The sequence below is a fragment of the Micromys minutus genome, assembly GCF_963924665.1.
Source record: "Micromys minutus genome assembly, chromosome: 32".
NCBI lineage: Eukaryota > Metazoa > Chordata > Mammalia > Rodentia > Muridae > Micromys > Micromys minutus.
In genome coordinates, this window is record NC_137967.1 from 3,925,694 (window position 1) to 3,942,256 (window position 16,563).

The window sequence follows — 16,563 nt, forward strand, 5'->3', positions numbered from 1 at the left end:
GTCTAGCCTTGGACACCATAGCTCCTCACATGACTGCACCCCAGAGCTTTGACTGCATCCGTTTGCAGGTTTCACACCGAGTCCCGCTCGTGCGTGATCGTCTGTGCCTCACTGAAGGGCAAGCGGGAAGCCAAGTCTGCCCAGAAAGCTTACACAGGAAGATAAGCTAGTTCAAGGCCTGTCAGAGAAACAGCAAGTTCAAGGCCAGCCTGAGTCACCTTGGTCTTTGAGGCAAGACCCTGCCTCAGTGTAAAATATATATATATATATATATATATATATATATATATATATATATATATATTTTTTTTTTTTTTTTTTTTTTTTTAAGGGCCAGGGCTTTGTAAAGGGTCAGCTCTTGCTCAGCATGTATGAATAATAAGGTCATTCAACCACCACAGCAGGCAACGGTGGGGAACAGTGGATGAGCCAATACTCCCTGGGCCTCGGGCTCTCCACTTTGAAATGAGTGGCACCTAGCATGCCCATTCATGCCTCTACCACAGGAAGACAACCACATCCTATCCGTCCGTAGACTTCCTGAGTGTGTGCCATGTGCAGCCTGCCCTACACTGGGCTTCACAGTGCTGAGCAAGCACGTTCTCCCGCCCGAGATTGCAAAGCCGTGCGGCACGGAGACGTTAAATGAGCAAGTACAAAGTGGACAGACCGTAACAGGAACGGTGGCCGCCGTAAGCAAGGGAAGCTTTCCCAGCAAAGCGCTCGAGAGAACAGAGAGGCAGCGGCAGAGGCAGGAGAGGCTGCCCCTGTCCCGGGGAACAGTGAAGGACGATGCTGACAGCAAAGTCTTGACACTGCCGTGTCCTGCTAATAACAGCGAACTGTGGCCCCGATATCCCAGGGCGGACTCTGCCGCTCAGCCCTCGCTGCACTCAAACGCCGCATTGAAGCCCCGTTGTAAATAGCGCCATTTTGCGGGTCAGAAAACATCAGTAGGCATCCAGGGTGGGAGTGGGCGCCCTGGCTGGGCATTAAGCGCTGGTTCTACTCTGCAGAGAGGAACTTGGTCACAGCCCACATCAGGGCCTGTAGGGGTGGCTCAGCACAGTCAGTCCGGGGACAATGCAGTCTCCGAGACGGACAAATGCACGCGTGCCCTATCAGCTGTGGCCAATGTCTCAGCTACGTTCTCGGACAGCTGGTATGGCTCAGGGATCACCTCCCTCAGGAAGCCTTTCCTGATTCCCTTTGCCCTAGCTATCCAGTGCCCAGGTAGAAGAAAGTTTTCCTACCCTGCCCCATCTGTACCCCCATAGCAACTGGGTCTGCTTGCCCATCTGACCCACATAAGCTATGAGTCCTAGAAGACAAACCTCGGCATAGCTTCTGACTGCAACAGGTCTTCAGAATTCGATGATTGAATTCATCGGACAAATAGGCCTTCCCGACATGGAAAAAGGAAGCCAGACAAAGCACAGGAAGCTAAGCAGAGTCTGCCCCACGCCGACTCCCCACCGGCAGAGAGCCTGGGCTCGAACTGTTTCCGGAACCGGAACTGGTTCTGTGTCCCAATAAGAGGCAGCAGCCGAGTCATGGGAAGACCTGGATCTGTGGGAGTCCTGTTTGAACGTGGAGACCCACCCAGCCTTACCAGGCCACACGGGGCATTCTGCAACGTCACGGTAAATGTGCCCGAGGACCGGCTCTTGGCTAGGATGTACTGACACGTCGCAGGGAATGTGTACCGCCGTCCGTCGAAGGTTGTGAAGTGGATGTCACCAGTCACTGAGCATTCGGCTGAGGGAGAAGAAGGCAACTTGCTCACAGACACTTCCTAAGCAAGCTACAGAGCTTCCCCTCATGGGACTGTTCCCCCGTCCCGGGGCGAGGGGGCTGTCTCGGCCTTGCAGATCCAAGACTAAGGCAGGATGAAGGCTCTGTCCTCTGGATTTGGTCAGGCTAGGGTGTTTTTGCTTTTGAGAGCCTGCTCAGGGGCAGACTTGAGACGGCCCCACCAGAATGCCCCTCTGAGGAGAGACCAGGCTCTCCCAATGAAGTCCCCCCAAGTTCTGGCAGGAGGTGGACAGAGCCAAAGCAACAGAGGAAATAGAGGGACTCGGGTTTAGCCCCACGAATCAAATGCCCCTAAGTAGGCACGGCCCCAGAGCGTCCCTGCACCAAACCTCTGAGACCCGGAGAAGAGGGCTGGGTCCGAGTGAGGGTCAGACGTACCCGGACAGACGGAAGAACTGCATACCCACTTCCCTGCGGTGCACGTGCTGAAACAGAGAGCGCAGTCACGTGGTCTGCCTGCTCTCAATGCCTAGACACTGTCCCGATCTCAGCCCACAGCATCCCATTTCCAAAGAGGTTGGTAGACAGTACCCTCCCCACGCCCACCCCCGTGGATCCAATGGCATCCCTCTGGAGCTCAGAGAGCTTAGGTGAGTAACCCTGCTTGGCCCCAGGCATGCAGTCTGGGTACAGACCAGGTACTGCAGTCCTCTGTCACCACAGAGCCAGGCGGGTGCAGGGTCCCATGGGACTCACAGGGACACTCGGCTGGTGACATACAATCCCCGTCCTCAAAGATCAGCCCTGGGGTGAGAGCAAAGACCCAGTCACCACTGCCCCTGCTCACAGGCCACTGTGGCGGCTTCCTGGGCCCTCAGATAAAGGTCCCCCATGCACAGTGTCTACTGAGCCCATTCTCAAACTCTCCTAGCTCAGGCAGGGTATCAGCTTCGTGCAGGGCACATTTTACTCCGCGTATCACCCCAAAGTGCACACCACCTCTCACACCCTGCCATGCTGCCTCCTATCACCCCCCCCCCGAGACCTTCTCTGGTCTCCCCACTCTGCATGAGTCCTCAGAACCCTTCTTTCCTGATTCTCTGAGCCAGCCTTCACTTCGCCATAGCTTAGGCTGGAGTGTCACATCCCTGGAAGCAGGCTCTGTTCCTTAATATCAAAGCCTGTCACTTTGAGACAGGGTCCTATGTGTCCCAGGACGGTCTTGAACTCCTTACATAACAAGGATGACCTTGCATGTCTGAGCTCCCGCCTTCCCCTCCTAAGTGCTGTCCCACAGGTGAGTGCCATCACACCCAGCTCAGGCAGCTCGGGGTGGAAGCCAGGGCTTTGCCCACAATATACGAGCTCCAGCCCCAGCGTTAAAGTTTCTCATCCCACCCTTCCACCCATCACAAATACATCATTGGACACGGGACCACACAACCGCAGACAGACGCTTAAAAAAAGTATGTGCACCTTCCTTACGTCTGTCACCTACTTATTGGTTCCACTGTCTGTCCCTTCATTCATTCCACAAGCATCCTCTGAGCCCCCGATTCCCACGCACCCATGCCAAGCCAGGAAGACACTTTCAGGCCACTACCACCCCCCAACCCGCCCTATAACCAACCATTGGGGCAGTAGCAGCCGTCCACACAGGCGATCTCGCTCTCCACACATGAGGCACGGGGTTGGCAGGAAGCCGGACAGCAAGCAATACACTCGTTATGGATAAAAGACTTCTCTTTGCAGTGCACATCTTGGGAGGGAGGGGGTAAGGAAGGAGGATGGAAGGGAGGGAGAGAGGGAAGGAGAGAGGGAGGGAAAGAGGGAGGGAGGGAGGGAAGGAGAGAAAGAGGGAGAAAGGGAGGGAGGGAAGGAAAGAAAGAGGGAGAAAGGGAGGGAGGGAAGGAGGGAAAGAAGGAGGGAGGGGAAAAGGAAGGGAGGAAAATAAGGAGGGAGAAAGGAGGGAGGGAGGTTACGGTCTATTATTCTCTTGGCCAGCAGCCACCCTCACCCCAGGTCCTGGAATGGGAATGGGAGGGCTCCCATTTCCCTGACCCTCCAGTCCCAATTGGAATATTTGGTGTCCAAGAGACTGGTGAAATTCGGGGTGCTCTGAGAATTTCATCTCACTAGGTGGCTCAGCCTTCTCCCATTTTTCACAAGGATGGAACCTCAGAACTTGTTCTGACAGCTGAGGCTCTGAGTGAGTGGGACAGGGCATTGAGCTGAGGTCTGTGGCTGCTGCCCACAGCCCACATCAGAACTCCTCTGAACCCCTCCCTGCCCACCTCCACCCTGAACCTACTGCATTGTGAGAGCTGGGTCCTCCAGCCCTGCAGAGGGCGCCCTGCCTGTGCACATGCCCTGGCATATTCCGTCAGTGCCCGGCACCAAGTGGCATCGTCGCCTCCTGATCTGTGTGCAGGGATATTGAATGTGAGAAAGTCCAGCCTGTCCCCAACCATCACCACCCCATAGACCGGGTGATTGTCAACCTTCCTGATGATAGTTCCTCATGACGTAATGACCCTCACCCACACACACCCAAACAATTTGCTACTGTTACAAATGGTAAAGTAAACATGTGTTTCCGATGGTCTTAGGCCACTCCTGTGAAAGGGTGGTGTGAACCCCAGGGGGTGGCAACCTTCAGATTAAGAATGGCTGCCATAAACACCCTCAGAGCCTCGGAGCACCCTCCTCTAGGAAGGCATCCAGCGGGCACGGAGCCCTAGACTCAAAGCAGGAAGCCTAGATTCGAGGCCCAGCACTGTTGCCAACATACTGTGTGACCCGGAGAGAGTTGAGCTCCATCTCTGAGCCTCAGTTAAAGGGGACAGCTGAACCCCTTCTTGGCAAATAAGAATTTCAGAGCTTTGGCAAACAAAGTCTATGATAACCAAGTTTTCTCAGGCTCACTGGCTCACATCCTGATCCCTTATCCAGATATTGGAAGACGCTCCCTAACGCCCACCACGTAGCTGCCCACTCACTGGCAGAGGTCACTGGTACAGCTGGCTGTGAAGGGCAGAGGGCTGACATGGGCGTGGCAGGAATCGAAGGGGGTTCTCAACAGTACTTCGCAGCGCTCATACACAGCCTGGGTGAGGCAGAGGCAGGAGCTGGGCTGGGAGGACAGCGTGGCTCCCGGATTCACCATCCCGCAGGGAACCCCCAATAAGTAAAAGAAAGCGGAGAGTAAAGGGAATGAATGGGCCATGAGCACGAGCCATCTTGGGCCGTGTGAACAATAGCTTTGTATGGGGAGGGGGCTTCTCCCCGGGACACGGACCTGCATGGATGCTGGGTTCTGCTGCAGGCATGGTGGGCGGGGCAGGGAAGCTGTCACCGGTCCTGGAGGGCTGTTGGGGACCTGCTGCTGCCAGCTATGCAGAAATTCCCCTACGTCATCCGTCAGCTTCCCTGCAGGGAAAACGAGGATCACGATGAGGGGGGTGGGCAGCAGGACTGGGGGCTCTGGGAGAGCATTGGGAAGAAGCCAGCCTCCAGCGCTCCCAATCTATGCTGGGTTGGAGGTAACTCGGTATAGTTGAAGGGACCAGTGTGCAGGTTTGAACCAGTGCCAACGGTCTCTGAGCCTCAGTCTCCCCACCCACAAAGAAGAGAACTACACCCTAGGGAGATGGCTGCCGAGAATCATAGCTGTAACATGCTCAGCACAAGGTGGGGACTCCAAGGGACATCCTCAAGCTTTCTGCCAGGGCCATCGTGATGTGCTCTGAGCTCCACCTGTAGCTCTCACAGACCTGTCAATCAGACTGGCTCCATCCGGGCCCTTTCTCTCAGGCTTTCTCGTACCCTCTGATTCCCCGATTCGTCTGAAAACCGTTTGGGGTCAAACCCACCTGGAGAAGTGTGCAGCTGGATCTACGCACAACCCCAGTTAAAACTCTCATTCTGAATACTTCACCCCCAAGGAGACCGTGGCTCAGACCGTGACCGAGAACATGCCTAACATGACAGCGTTTCGCAAGTGAGCCCTTGCCTCCCGTTGGGTTTTCTCTACCATGGCCCTGACCTCAGAGGTCTGGTCAGAGCAATCCTGGCCCAGTCTCCATCCCTGGCATTATCATGGTGCCTTCCGTCAGACTCACCATAACTGGTCACCAGGTCATCCTGAGGGTCGGCATTGTTATTCCCACACAGCCCATGGGTCCAGCCCAGAAACTCAGGGTTCATCTTGATGTAGATAGCTGAGGTACCATCCCAGGCCAGCGTGAAGGCTGATGGATGCCGGGCGATGACGTAACCAGCCAGCTGCTGCAGCTGCACACCCCCCACCACCTGCGGCAGCTGGACCCTGAGAGCAAAGCCCAGGGCTGCAGAGCATCCACAGGCCCTGTGTTTCATCACCACGAGCCCGGCCAGCCACCCTTACCCAGGGACATGAGATCTTCACATTCTCATCCCCCAAGTTCCCAGAATTCCTATGTGCACCAAACCGAACGGGGATTCTTTTATCTTTGGGGGGGGGCCTTTCAGCATCACAATAACATTGTCAGGGATAAAGACTAAGAGAGACAGTCTCCCGGATGGCAGAGAGAGAACCGGTGTCTGCCTTGTAAGAGGGGTTTCGTTTTACTGTGCTGGTCCAGAGCAGGAAGAACGAAAAGCGAAGGGGAGGCAGGGACAGGAGACTGAGGGCAGTGGGGAGCGCTCCTACACCTGCCCTGCCTCAGTTTTGCAGCCACAGGGTCCCGCCCAGCAGACAGTAAGAGAAGCCCAGTCGGCTGTAGATCAGAGCACCCAGTACTCCTGTTCGTCCAGCATATACAACTATGGTTCAAAATGGCCCCCATCCTCAGAAAAAGATAAGTTTGTGTCTGCTCAGAGAAACTGTAAGTGACATTAGAGAAAGGGTTCCTAATGGGAAACTCCACTTTCTAGAAACTCTTTTCTAAACAGTAGGAAGTCCACTAGGTCTGACAGTTGCAGAGGATTACGACACATTCATCCATTGCCAGCACCACTGGCTAGACACAAGCGTGTGTTTCTGCCCCGACGTGGAAGATGTTGTCTGTTCCTGGTTACCAATTTCTGTTCAGCTTGACGGGTACAGATAACCCCCTACCTCACACCAGGGAGGCAGGACATAGTTACCTCACACCTCCATAGGTGACGTCCTTGGCCAGGCAGATCTCATGCTCACCCGAGAGGAAGAGGCTGACAGACCTCGGGCAGGTGTAGTGGGCGGAGCCACACTGAGGGTCGTTGTGCACCTGATTGGTAATGGACAGAGCAAGGTGCTAAGAGGGCGATCTGAAAAACTGCCAAGGCCGCCCTGAGCTCAGGCCGCCAGTGTGGGATGGTGGTGTGAGCCCTGTGTGTTGAACACTTTCCTTCCATGACCTTTCTCAGTGGCCTCTCCAACACTGCCGCAGGGGATGAGCTAGGACCGCCTGCATGTCATGATTGTCTAAGGAACAGAGAGGAGGGACAAAGGTCACGGGCACCTTTGTGTGTATGTTTGTATGTGTGCATGTGTGTGCATGTGTGTGTGCATATGTGTGTGCATATGTGTGTCCATATGTATGTGTACATGTGTGTGCATGTGTTCATGTATGTGCATGTGTGTATGTTTGTGTGTGCGTGTGTGTGCATGTGTGTGCATATGTGTGTGCATGTGTGTGTCCATGTGTATGTGTACATGTGTGTGCATGTGTTCATGTATGTGCATGTGTGTATGTTTGTGTGTGCATGCATGTGCATGTATGTGCATGTATGCACATGTGTGTATGTTTGTGTGTGCATGTGTGTGCATGTGTGTGTATGTGTGTGCATGTGTGTGTGCATGTTTGTGTGTGTTAAAGTGTACTCGTGTTTATTCTCTCCTTTGCTGATGCAGGGTGTGACTGGCTCCGTTGATTTCTTAACTCACTCACATGGCATCTCATCTGACTTTGCAGCTGTAACATGTTCTGTTGTGAAAATGACACACAGCTCTGAGAAATGAGGAACCACCGAGTAGGAGGTGACGTGGGTCATGGCATCTAGGACATCATGACCTTCACTCTGTGCCTGAGGCAGAGGGATCACAGCCACCCAGGAAAGGGGTGACCCCAAGTGAGCACTACACTCCCTAATCCCATCCTCCCCACAACTGACCACGCTGCCATCTGTCAGAAATGCCCACCACATCTGGACAGAGTCTTTAATGACACTCAGGTGTCTGACACTCATCTAGGTTCAGGGAACAAGCCCAAAGACATGACCTGCCCAAGAGTGGCCCCGTGTGGTAAAGGAGACCCGCCAGAAAACACCCCTTGTTAGACATGTGCGCACGGGGAGGTGTTGGTGTGTGATAGTTACCCATAGCGTGTCTTCCCTGCAGCTTGGAATGCCAAGGGATGTAGGAAGTCCCTCAGAGAAAGGAGCTGTACAAAAGGCCACCCAAGATTCCCACTGAGGCACCATATTCTTCTTTAATGAGCATCCCTGCTTCCAGAATGCCTTCTGTTACCCAACCCCCACGTCTCTTGGCTAGCCCCAGTGAGTGTCCTCTTCTACCTCAATGGATGTCACTTCCTATATAAAACCTCTTGTCATCACTGTCCTTCACAATAGACCGCATCAGGTTCCCAGGACACTGCCTTTTTAGTCTTTGACATTTTGCCACCTCCATTCTCTCAGATGCAATTGAAATAACTCATGTCCTTTGCTGTGGTTTCTCTATTAAAATGGAGGCACTGTGGGCAAAGTCCAGTCTGCGTTGTTGTCCTAAGGCCTCCCCCTATGAAGCATCGTACTCAGAAAAAGAGCACAGTATGTGCTGTGGAAGCGAATGGCCAGGGGCAGCCAAGGGCAGCCAGGGGCAGACAGGGGCAGCCAGGGGCAGACAGGGGCAGCCAAGGGCAGCTAGGGCAACTGGGTGAGCAGAGGCTTAGAGACTGTGGCTCTTTCTTGGAACACAGTCCTTGAGCAGGAGCTGGGAAACGTGGAAAGGGAAGGTTCCAGCCTCTTTAAGACAAGCAGGTTCTAGCCCCCTGAGGCTCCCAGGTCTTTGAGGAGTCTGCATGGACTAGCAGGACAAGAGAGAGAAGACCTCACCTGGATGGAAAAGCTCTGACTGTCAGGTTCATGGTGTCCCACCAGCACGTAGCTGCCCTTTCCAGAAAAGTAGTAATACAGCCCGTCAAACGTCTCCACGTGGTGCTGCCCCCAGGCCCGGCAGATGCTGTCCCGCTCAGGTCCGGAGTTATACACTGAGACAGAGCAAAGCGAGCCTACATCTGTACGGGCATTGTGCTGGAGGCCGGTGGATTCCAGATATGCCAGGGCCATCCCTGTGGTCTTGATCCGACAGATTTTCTGAACCCATAGTCCTTTCTGGGGCTGAAGAAATCAGACCTACCCAACTGACAACGAGGTCCAGTAGCGTTGAAGCGTCTGCAGTCACAGAGGGCTGGGTGCACACACTCGCCCCCGTTGAAGCAGGAGAACAAATCTGCAAGAGAGACACAGAGACGTTCCCCACCACACAGTCCAGCAGAGCCGAGACGCACGCCTCCCCCCAGTAGGCACCAAGAAGTAAAGGCCTTATTTTGGACAGACAGCCTGATGTGGGCCACGTGGGGTTCATAGGGTCCCTTTCCTGATGGGAATTTGGGGTGTGATCAGAGATCTTCAGCCTTCAGCATGCTTGAAGCGGCCCTGAGGACACTTGATCTGGGACTTCTGTTCCCTAAGTTTAGCTCCTGCCTAGCAAGCAAAACAGCTAGACCAAGAATGTGAAGCCTTTGGGGTGGAAGGGAGTGGGAAACTGCTTTGAGATATTCAAGCATTCGGTGCTCAAGAAGAGTCTAAAATATGTGTGAGAACATAGGAGAAAGAATGAACAATGAGGAGACAAGGTAAGGTGAGGGAAGGGGTCACAGACAGGACAGACTTGGGACTCTAATGGGGACAGCACAGACACAGGACATGTGACTAGGTCGCAGACAGAAGAAAGGGGAAGAGACTGTCTTAGATCTAAGGAAGGTGAGGAGAGAGTTAACCACAGAAATCAACACACTGGAGATCACCCCACTGGAAGGAGGAAGCAAGATCAGGAAGAGTATGAGGTGAGTCGAGGAGTCAACCATCTCGTGAGGCGGCAATCTCACGAATCAGACAATGGGAGCGGGAGCCAGGACACAAGGACGTGAACAGGCCACGGAGAGGCTGTGAGGGTCAAGCTGGGGAAGACAGGAAGAGACTCCAAGCACAAACGGCACCCTCCTAGGCTCTCTGTGGGCTAGACTCTCCTACACATAGCCACAGAGAGGGCCCAGCTTACAAGATGGTGCACACTTGGCCCGGTGGAGCCGCCTTTCCCACGGAGACATAGCCGATGCATCGAAGGCTTCCGCATCCTTTTAGGAACAGAAAACAATTAGTTCTGTGCACTGGGATATTAGGCTCCATGTCTTCTTCCTCTAAACACGCCTCAGATGAAGCCTGGCTCCCAGCAGAGGATTCACGATATGATGTCCAGAAGCCTCCGTTCCTGGAGCCCAGCCACACTCACCACCCCTCCTTGGTACGTGGTGCCTGACCTCTTGCTTGCTGGACACTCAAAGCACCTCCTTCTTGCCTCGTGAGAAGTCTTTGACCCATCGTTGCTCAGTTTTATGTGTTTTTGTCCCACTTTGGCCCCTGGTTCCGGGGATCTCCCCAGAAATTCTGACCCAGCCCCAGGAATCGGGTGTCCCCATCGGGAATGGGAAAGAACATGCAGAGGAAACACTTGCCATCCTCCTCCATGGTCCCCAGACAGCTTCCAATTAAGTGTGGCCTATAGAAATGTACATATTATGCCACCTCATTTGTGGCTCCTAAGACTGTGGTCAGAAGACAGCCAAATCTGCAAAGCACCATAGACATTTTCTGGAAAATTCTTGGTTTTACTGTATTGATATTTAGCCACAGACTTGATTCCTGGTCCTTCTGCCTCCACTCCCAAGTGTGGGAGCAATGGGTCTACACCACTGTCTCCAGCTTGGAGAATTCTTTAAATCCCGTCCAAACAATGAGTCTTCAGGGCCAACCAGGGTTTGAAATCATCCTGATGTCATGAACCCCTTTAACAATCTAGCAAAAAGCAGGTGGAGGCACCTCCTCAGAAGTGTTTATAACATAACATGTAAGGTTACAAAACAGTTACAATGTAAACATGATGGTGTTTTATTTATGTGAGCCTGGGTAAAATGGTACTTCTTTAGTAACCCATAAAATCAAACCCATCAATGAGTTTCCTCCGGGCCAAGACTGTGTAAGAGCAACAAACCTAAATGACATCTGCTGGTGTTAAGAAATGTCCTGACCTCCACCAGGGATGGGCGCCGCTAACATGCTTGTGGCTCTAGTAGCAGTGATTGAAAGTATACTAGATCTCACTTGGTGTCTCAAATAACAAGGATATCCTCCCCCACCTCAGCCTAGTTGGTGGCCTTCTGGATACAGCTCTAGTCTTCTGGAGAAAATCTGAGCCTTGCAGAGGCAGGGGATCTCCCTTGAGTTCAAGGCCATCCTGGTCCACATATCTGGTTGTAGACCAGTCACAACTACGTAGTAAGACCTTGTCTCAAAAGAAAAAGAGAGAAGAAAGGAGACGAGAGGGGAAGGGAGAGGGAGGGGAATGGGGAGAGGAAGGGAGGGGAGTGGGGAGGGGAGAGAGAGAGGAGTGAGGAGGGGAGGGAAAATGAGTGAGGAGGGGAGGAGATGGGGGAGGGGAGGAGAGGAGGAGAGGGGAGTGAAGGGGAGGGGAGGAGAGTGGGGAGAGGAGAGGAGTGGGGGAGGGAGGGGAGAGGAGAGGAGGAAAGGGAAGGGAAGGGAAGGGAAGGGAAGGGAATGGAAGGGAAGGGAAGGGAAGGGAAGGGAAGGGAAGGGAAGGGAAGAGAAAAGCTAGCCTGGGACCTGCCCCACTTTTTAGACCAAACATTCTGGATAGAAGCCCTCAAAGCATCCACAGTATGAGAGCCTCAGTTCCCCGCCAGTCACCATATAGGGAGGTCACCGTCGGTCTTTTTAACTCTGTGACATAATGGATGGTGTCTGCCTGTATCACCTGGTCTAGATGCGCTGGACCTGTGCTGGTTAGTTTTACATCAACTTGACACAAGCTGGAGTCATTTAGGAGAGGCACTCTCAACTGAGAAAATGCCCCCAGAAGATTTGCCTGCAGGCAAGTCTTGGGGGGGAGAATATTTAGATTGATGATTGATGTGGGAGTGCCCAGCTCAGTGGGGGAAGTGCCACCCCTGGGCAAATGGTCTTAGATGGCATATAAAAGCAGACTGAGAAAGTCATGGGGAACAGCACCCCTCCATAGCCTCTGTATGAGTTCCTGCCTCAAAATCCCTGTCTTCCTTTCCTGCCTTGACTTCCCCTGGTTCTGGGCTGTGACCCGAGAATTGTAGATTAAATAAACCCTTTCCTCCCTAGGTACTTTTGGTCATGATCTCTTATCCCAGCAGTAAAAGCCCTAACACAGGACCCTTTCAGTGGAAAAGGGCAAGACTGTGTAACCAGAAAATCAGCAAGGGACACAAGGGGGGTCTCTGCCCACTGGGAATGAGGTATTTAGGTATAAGAGTCTTTATCTCCATGAAAGTGTATGAATTTCTAGAATCCGGTGGACAAAGGGGCAGGTCTGGGTCATTAGCACGTTGGTCCACCTGGTCATTATAGATCCCAGGAAGTCAGCTTCCCTGTCTATGAACAGGATGCCCTTTCAACTTTCACCTTTCAACTCACACCGAGTAGGGCTCTGATCCTGAAACCTGAAAGCAGGGCAAAGGGAGGAAAGACGGGCCTCGGAGAGGAGGGAGCCTGCCCGCCTCTGTCCATCCTGGGCTTCTGCACCTAGCTTCGAAGGGCAGATAGCAGGGACACCTTTTTACAGTATAAATTATCACCCCAGCTCGCTGGCACAAGGCTCCCCTGAGCTGATGATAAGGCTGAACATGTCTGAGGGTCAAGCCTCCTGAGAGAACATTGGTTGGTGTATAAAGTGTCAGCGGTTGTAGAAGAAAGAAGACAAATGTAAGACAAGATTAGAGAGCGAATCTGAGTCATCCAACCCAGACATCAACAGCAAACTTTGGCCAGTGGAGAAAACCTACTTTGACCTCATTCACAAAAGCAGAGGATTCCAGGAGGATGGGCCCCAGGGGATGGTTAGGACTCTGTGTGTGTGTGTGTGTGTGTGTGTGTGTGTCTGTCTGTCTGTCTGAGCATGTATGTGTACGAGTGTTTGTGTCTGAGCATGTGGGGGGGCATGTACATGTGTGTATGTGTCTAAGCATGTATATGTGTGTAAGTGTGTATGTATGTGTATGAGTGTGTGTCTGAACATGTACATGTGTGTGAGTGTATGTCCAAGCATGTACATGTGTGTGTGTCTGAGCATGTACATGTGTGTGAGTGTATATGTATGAGTGTGTATGTGTGTGTATGAACATGTATATGTGTGTGAGTGTGTGTCTGAGCATGTACATGTGTTTGAGTGTGTATGTCTGAGCATGTACATGTATGTGAGTGTGTATGTCTGAGCATGTACATGTGTGTGAGTGTGTGTGTCTGAGCATGTACATGTGTGTGTGTGTCGAAGCATGTACGTGTGTGAGTGTGTATTATGAGAGTGTATGTGTGTGTGTGAACATATATGTGAGTGTGTGTGTGAGTGTGAGCATGTATGTGTGTCTGAGTGTGTATTATGAGTGTGTATGTGTCCAAGTATGTATGTGTGTGTGTCTGAGTGTGTGTGATTGAATCTGTGTGTGTGTGTCTGTGTGTACCCGTGAGAGCGTGCAGGTCAGAGAACAATCTCAAATGCTCTTCCTCAAGCTCTTAAGCCAGCCTTTCTCTGCAGCCCCAGCAGGTGGCCCAGTTTTCTCCTTGCCTTGCTGTGGCACTGCACAGGGCATGGACGGGGCCTTTGGTGGCACTTCCAGTGTCCACAGTAAGACAGAGAACTCCACTCTCTTAAACCCTCACCTGCCTGCTCTCCTCTGGGGTGGAGGGGATTCCGCTGTTTCCTGAAAGGGCCTGGGCCTGCCTCTCCTAAAAAGAAATATTAGGGACCCACGAGACTAGAAAAATGGGAACAGATGAATTTTATAAATTTACACACTCACACATGCACCAGAGTGTTCGCTGTCCTCCACATAACCCCCAAGAAAATCTGCTATCTCAGCACCCCCCCCCAAAAAAAAGCCCCTTGCCCAGGGACATCTCCTCCCCCAGGCACCTCTTACCTGGCCTTCCCTGACTGTGGTGACATCTTCTACTGTGAGGGACATCTCCCGGTAGCTGTGGCAGATGACAGGAGTTGGGAACAGCCTTGTTTCCACTCATCTCAAAGCCCACCCCGCCCTATACGCTAAGCCCCTGGGGTCACGCGTGCCAAGAGTACGATAGGACCCGATGGGACCGCGACTCACCTGGGCTCAGGGGCAGGTTCCTGTTGCATCTCTGCACTGGCTTTCCACATACGTGCTGAGGCTGGGGAGGGGTCATATTCTCCACTCCGCATAAGGCCCCCTTCGCTGGGGCCTCCCACTGTATTCTCCCATTGGGCGCGCACCTCATTTTCTCAAGCCCTTTTTCCAGTTCCCAGGACACCTCCAGAGAAGGTCTCCCTCTTTCCTTCCACTCCCCGGGCCTCAAGTTCTCCTCCTCCCCTCCCATAGGTCTCTCTCTGCCCTTTCTCACAGACCGCCTTCCTCCCCTCTCCAACCAGACTAGTTCCCCCAAAACATTCCCCCAGCCTGGGACTCCCCCAGTTCGCATCCCTTCTCACCCTGGCGCTGCACCGTGCGCTTGAACTCCGCAGCAGGCTCGACCCTAAACAGACAAAAGCAAGAGAGGAGCAAACCGAGTCTGGGCGCGCGGGCTCCCATCGGGGCGCCAGGCAATCGCAGAGACTGGTACAAGGCTCTGCTCCTAGGTGGGTCACACCTCCACTTGCAGCCGCAATCCCTCCTCTTAGGCCCTCCTCTCAGGCTCTTGACTCCGCCCCCCCGGCTAGAGTGACAGGACTGCCCAGCTTATTACCATATGCCGGGAGGCAGACTACAGACCAGTCTTTGTCCTTCGATGGCATTGTAACTACCCTTTCCCCAGGGAAGGCCTCTGGGGTAGCGATGAGACAAGCTAGGCAGCTGGCAATTCCCTCACCTTCGTCCTAGAAGCCCCACCCACTAGAGAGCAGAAACTCGGCTACTCGCCCTCTATCCCGTTACAGAAGGCTCACTCAGCAGAGTTAGAGACTGGGTTCCAGCGCTCCGCTAGTTGGTGCTTCCATAGCTCCTTATTCTGGCTTCATCTGGGCCCCGAATCTCACCCTCTGGTCTGTAAGGGCCTGAATGGGAGTCCCCGGCACGCCAGTGCTGACTCGGGAAATAATGTGTGAATGACCAAAGGTGCTCGGTTGTTCCCATCAAGGCCCGAGCGATGACGGCTTTGGTTTTTATGAACAGGAGATACTTTGTGTCCAGGAAGAACTGGCTCCTCACAACCCCCTGGGTAGGGCTCTAACTTGGGACGCACACATTCATTTAGCAGATTTGTTGAGAGTCTGTTTTGTGCCAGTTGCTGTTCTAAACAGATGGTGGGCAAACTGGAGACACTGGCTGAGAATCAAGGAGAGCATCCTGCAGAACTCAAGGTGGTCTCGGAGCGGGGACAAGAAAAGGAGCCCAGACCCAGCGCCACACCAAAGATCAAATGGGAAGTAGTGTTTAAAGGATGGTTATGATCTCAGGAATGGAGGATTGATTGGCTGTGGGCCGAGTTCTTCTGGGTAAGGACATGGGGGGGTGTTCTGGGTTATAAATATGAAACCAGCAGCCACGTGACGTACTTAGGAAGTTTAGAAGCGGCTAGAGAAATGGATCAGTAGTTGGGAGGACTTGTGAGCTCCTGCAGTGGACTGGGGTTCGGTCTCCAGCATCCGTAGCCCATGCAGCTCTCAAAACTCTAATCCCAGGAACCTTCTTCAGCCTTCACAGGCACCAGGCACACACGTTAGTGCACATAAGTATGTGCAAGCCGAATGTTCACACACAAAAATAAACTTTAGAGTGGGGGGGGGGGGAGAATGAAAGGTGTAAACTGAAAGAGGATTACATCTCATGTGGTACTTTCTGGACCACTAAATGGTCTGTGAGCCTTTCTGTCCTGTTTCTGACTCACTCGGTTAGTAACAACGAGCCCTAGTTAGCAACAACTGTTAACCTGACCAGACCTAGAGTCACTGAGAGGAAAGCCTAGGTCGGATTAACCCGTGGGCTTGTCTGTGCCGATTGTCTGGAGTATTAATTGATGCAGACAGCAGTAAGGACAGAGGCTGAGCTATAACCTGGCTCCCAACTTAAGGAAAGCTTGTATCAATCGATTGAGCAATCGATCGATCGATTGCAGCATCCCTCCACAGGTGGTCCTGATCTTTACAAGCAAGCCAGCAGGAGCCTCAGAGCAAGAGAGGCAGAGACTGAGAGAGCAAGAAGTATCCCTCCAGTCTCCGCTTCACGCGCCGGCCTTTGCTTCTGTCCGAAACGGGCGGGGCCAGGAAGCGTAAGGTGGAGTAAAACTGCTTTTGAGCTCAGTGTTTCCCCCAACACCAGAGCGGTACCAGATCAGAAGGCGAGAATCCGGATCATTCTTTCAGGTTATTTCCCCAGGCGTGTATCTTATATAAATATATTTCTATCTTAATCCAGGCCATAATTTAGCCGCTATGAAAACAGTCTGCTTGCGGGCAAATGGCAGAGGGGTCCAGAGAAGAGCCTTCTCGAGTCT

The 16,563-nt window shown here is 52.9% G+C and overlaps 1 protein-coding gene across 1 annotated transcript in view; it reads right to left on the reverse strand.

Moving 5' to 3' along the window:
* Positions 1-9,431, reverse strand: part of OTOG (otogelin) — a 58,270-nt gene extending 48,839 nt beyond the window's left edge. Inside the window, exons 1-12 of the mRNA XM_080908163.1 lie at positions 9,334-9,431; positions 9,134-9,226; positions 8,830-8,984; positions 6,883-7,001; positions 5,877-6,082; positions 5,054-5,184; positions 4,755-4,861; positions 4,067-4,176; positions 3,386-3,514; positions 2,451-2,559; positions 2,194-2,240; positions 1,613-1,758 (exon numbers count right to left, since the gene is read on the reverse strand). Coding sequence (XP_080764289.1) covers positions 1,613-1,758; positions 2,194-2,240; positions 2,451-2,559; positions 3,386-3,514; positions 4,067-4,176; positions 4,755-4,861; positions 5,054-5,184; positions 5,877-6,082; positions 6,883-7,001; positions 8,830-8,984; positions 9,134-9,226; positions 9,334-9,361 — 1,380 coding nt within the window. The 5' untranslated portion in view covers positions 9,362-9,431. The remainder of the gene's footprint in view (positions 1-1,612; positions 1,759-2,193; positions 2,241-2,450; positions 2,560-3,385; positions 3,515-4,066; positions 4,177-4,754; positions 4,862-5,053; positions 5,185-5,876; positions 6,083-6,882; positions 7,002-8,829; positions 8,985-9,133; positions 9,227-9,333) is intronic.
* Between the last annotated feature and the right edge of the window lie 7,132 nt (positions 9,432-16,563).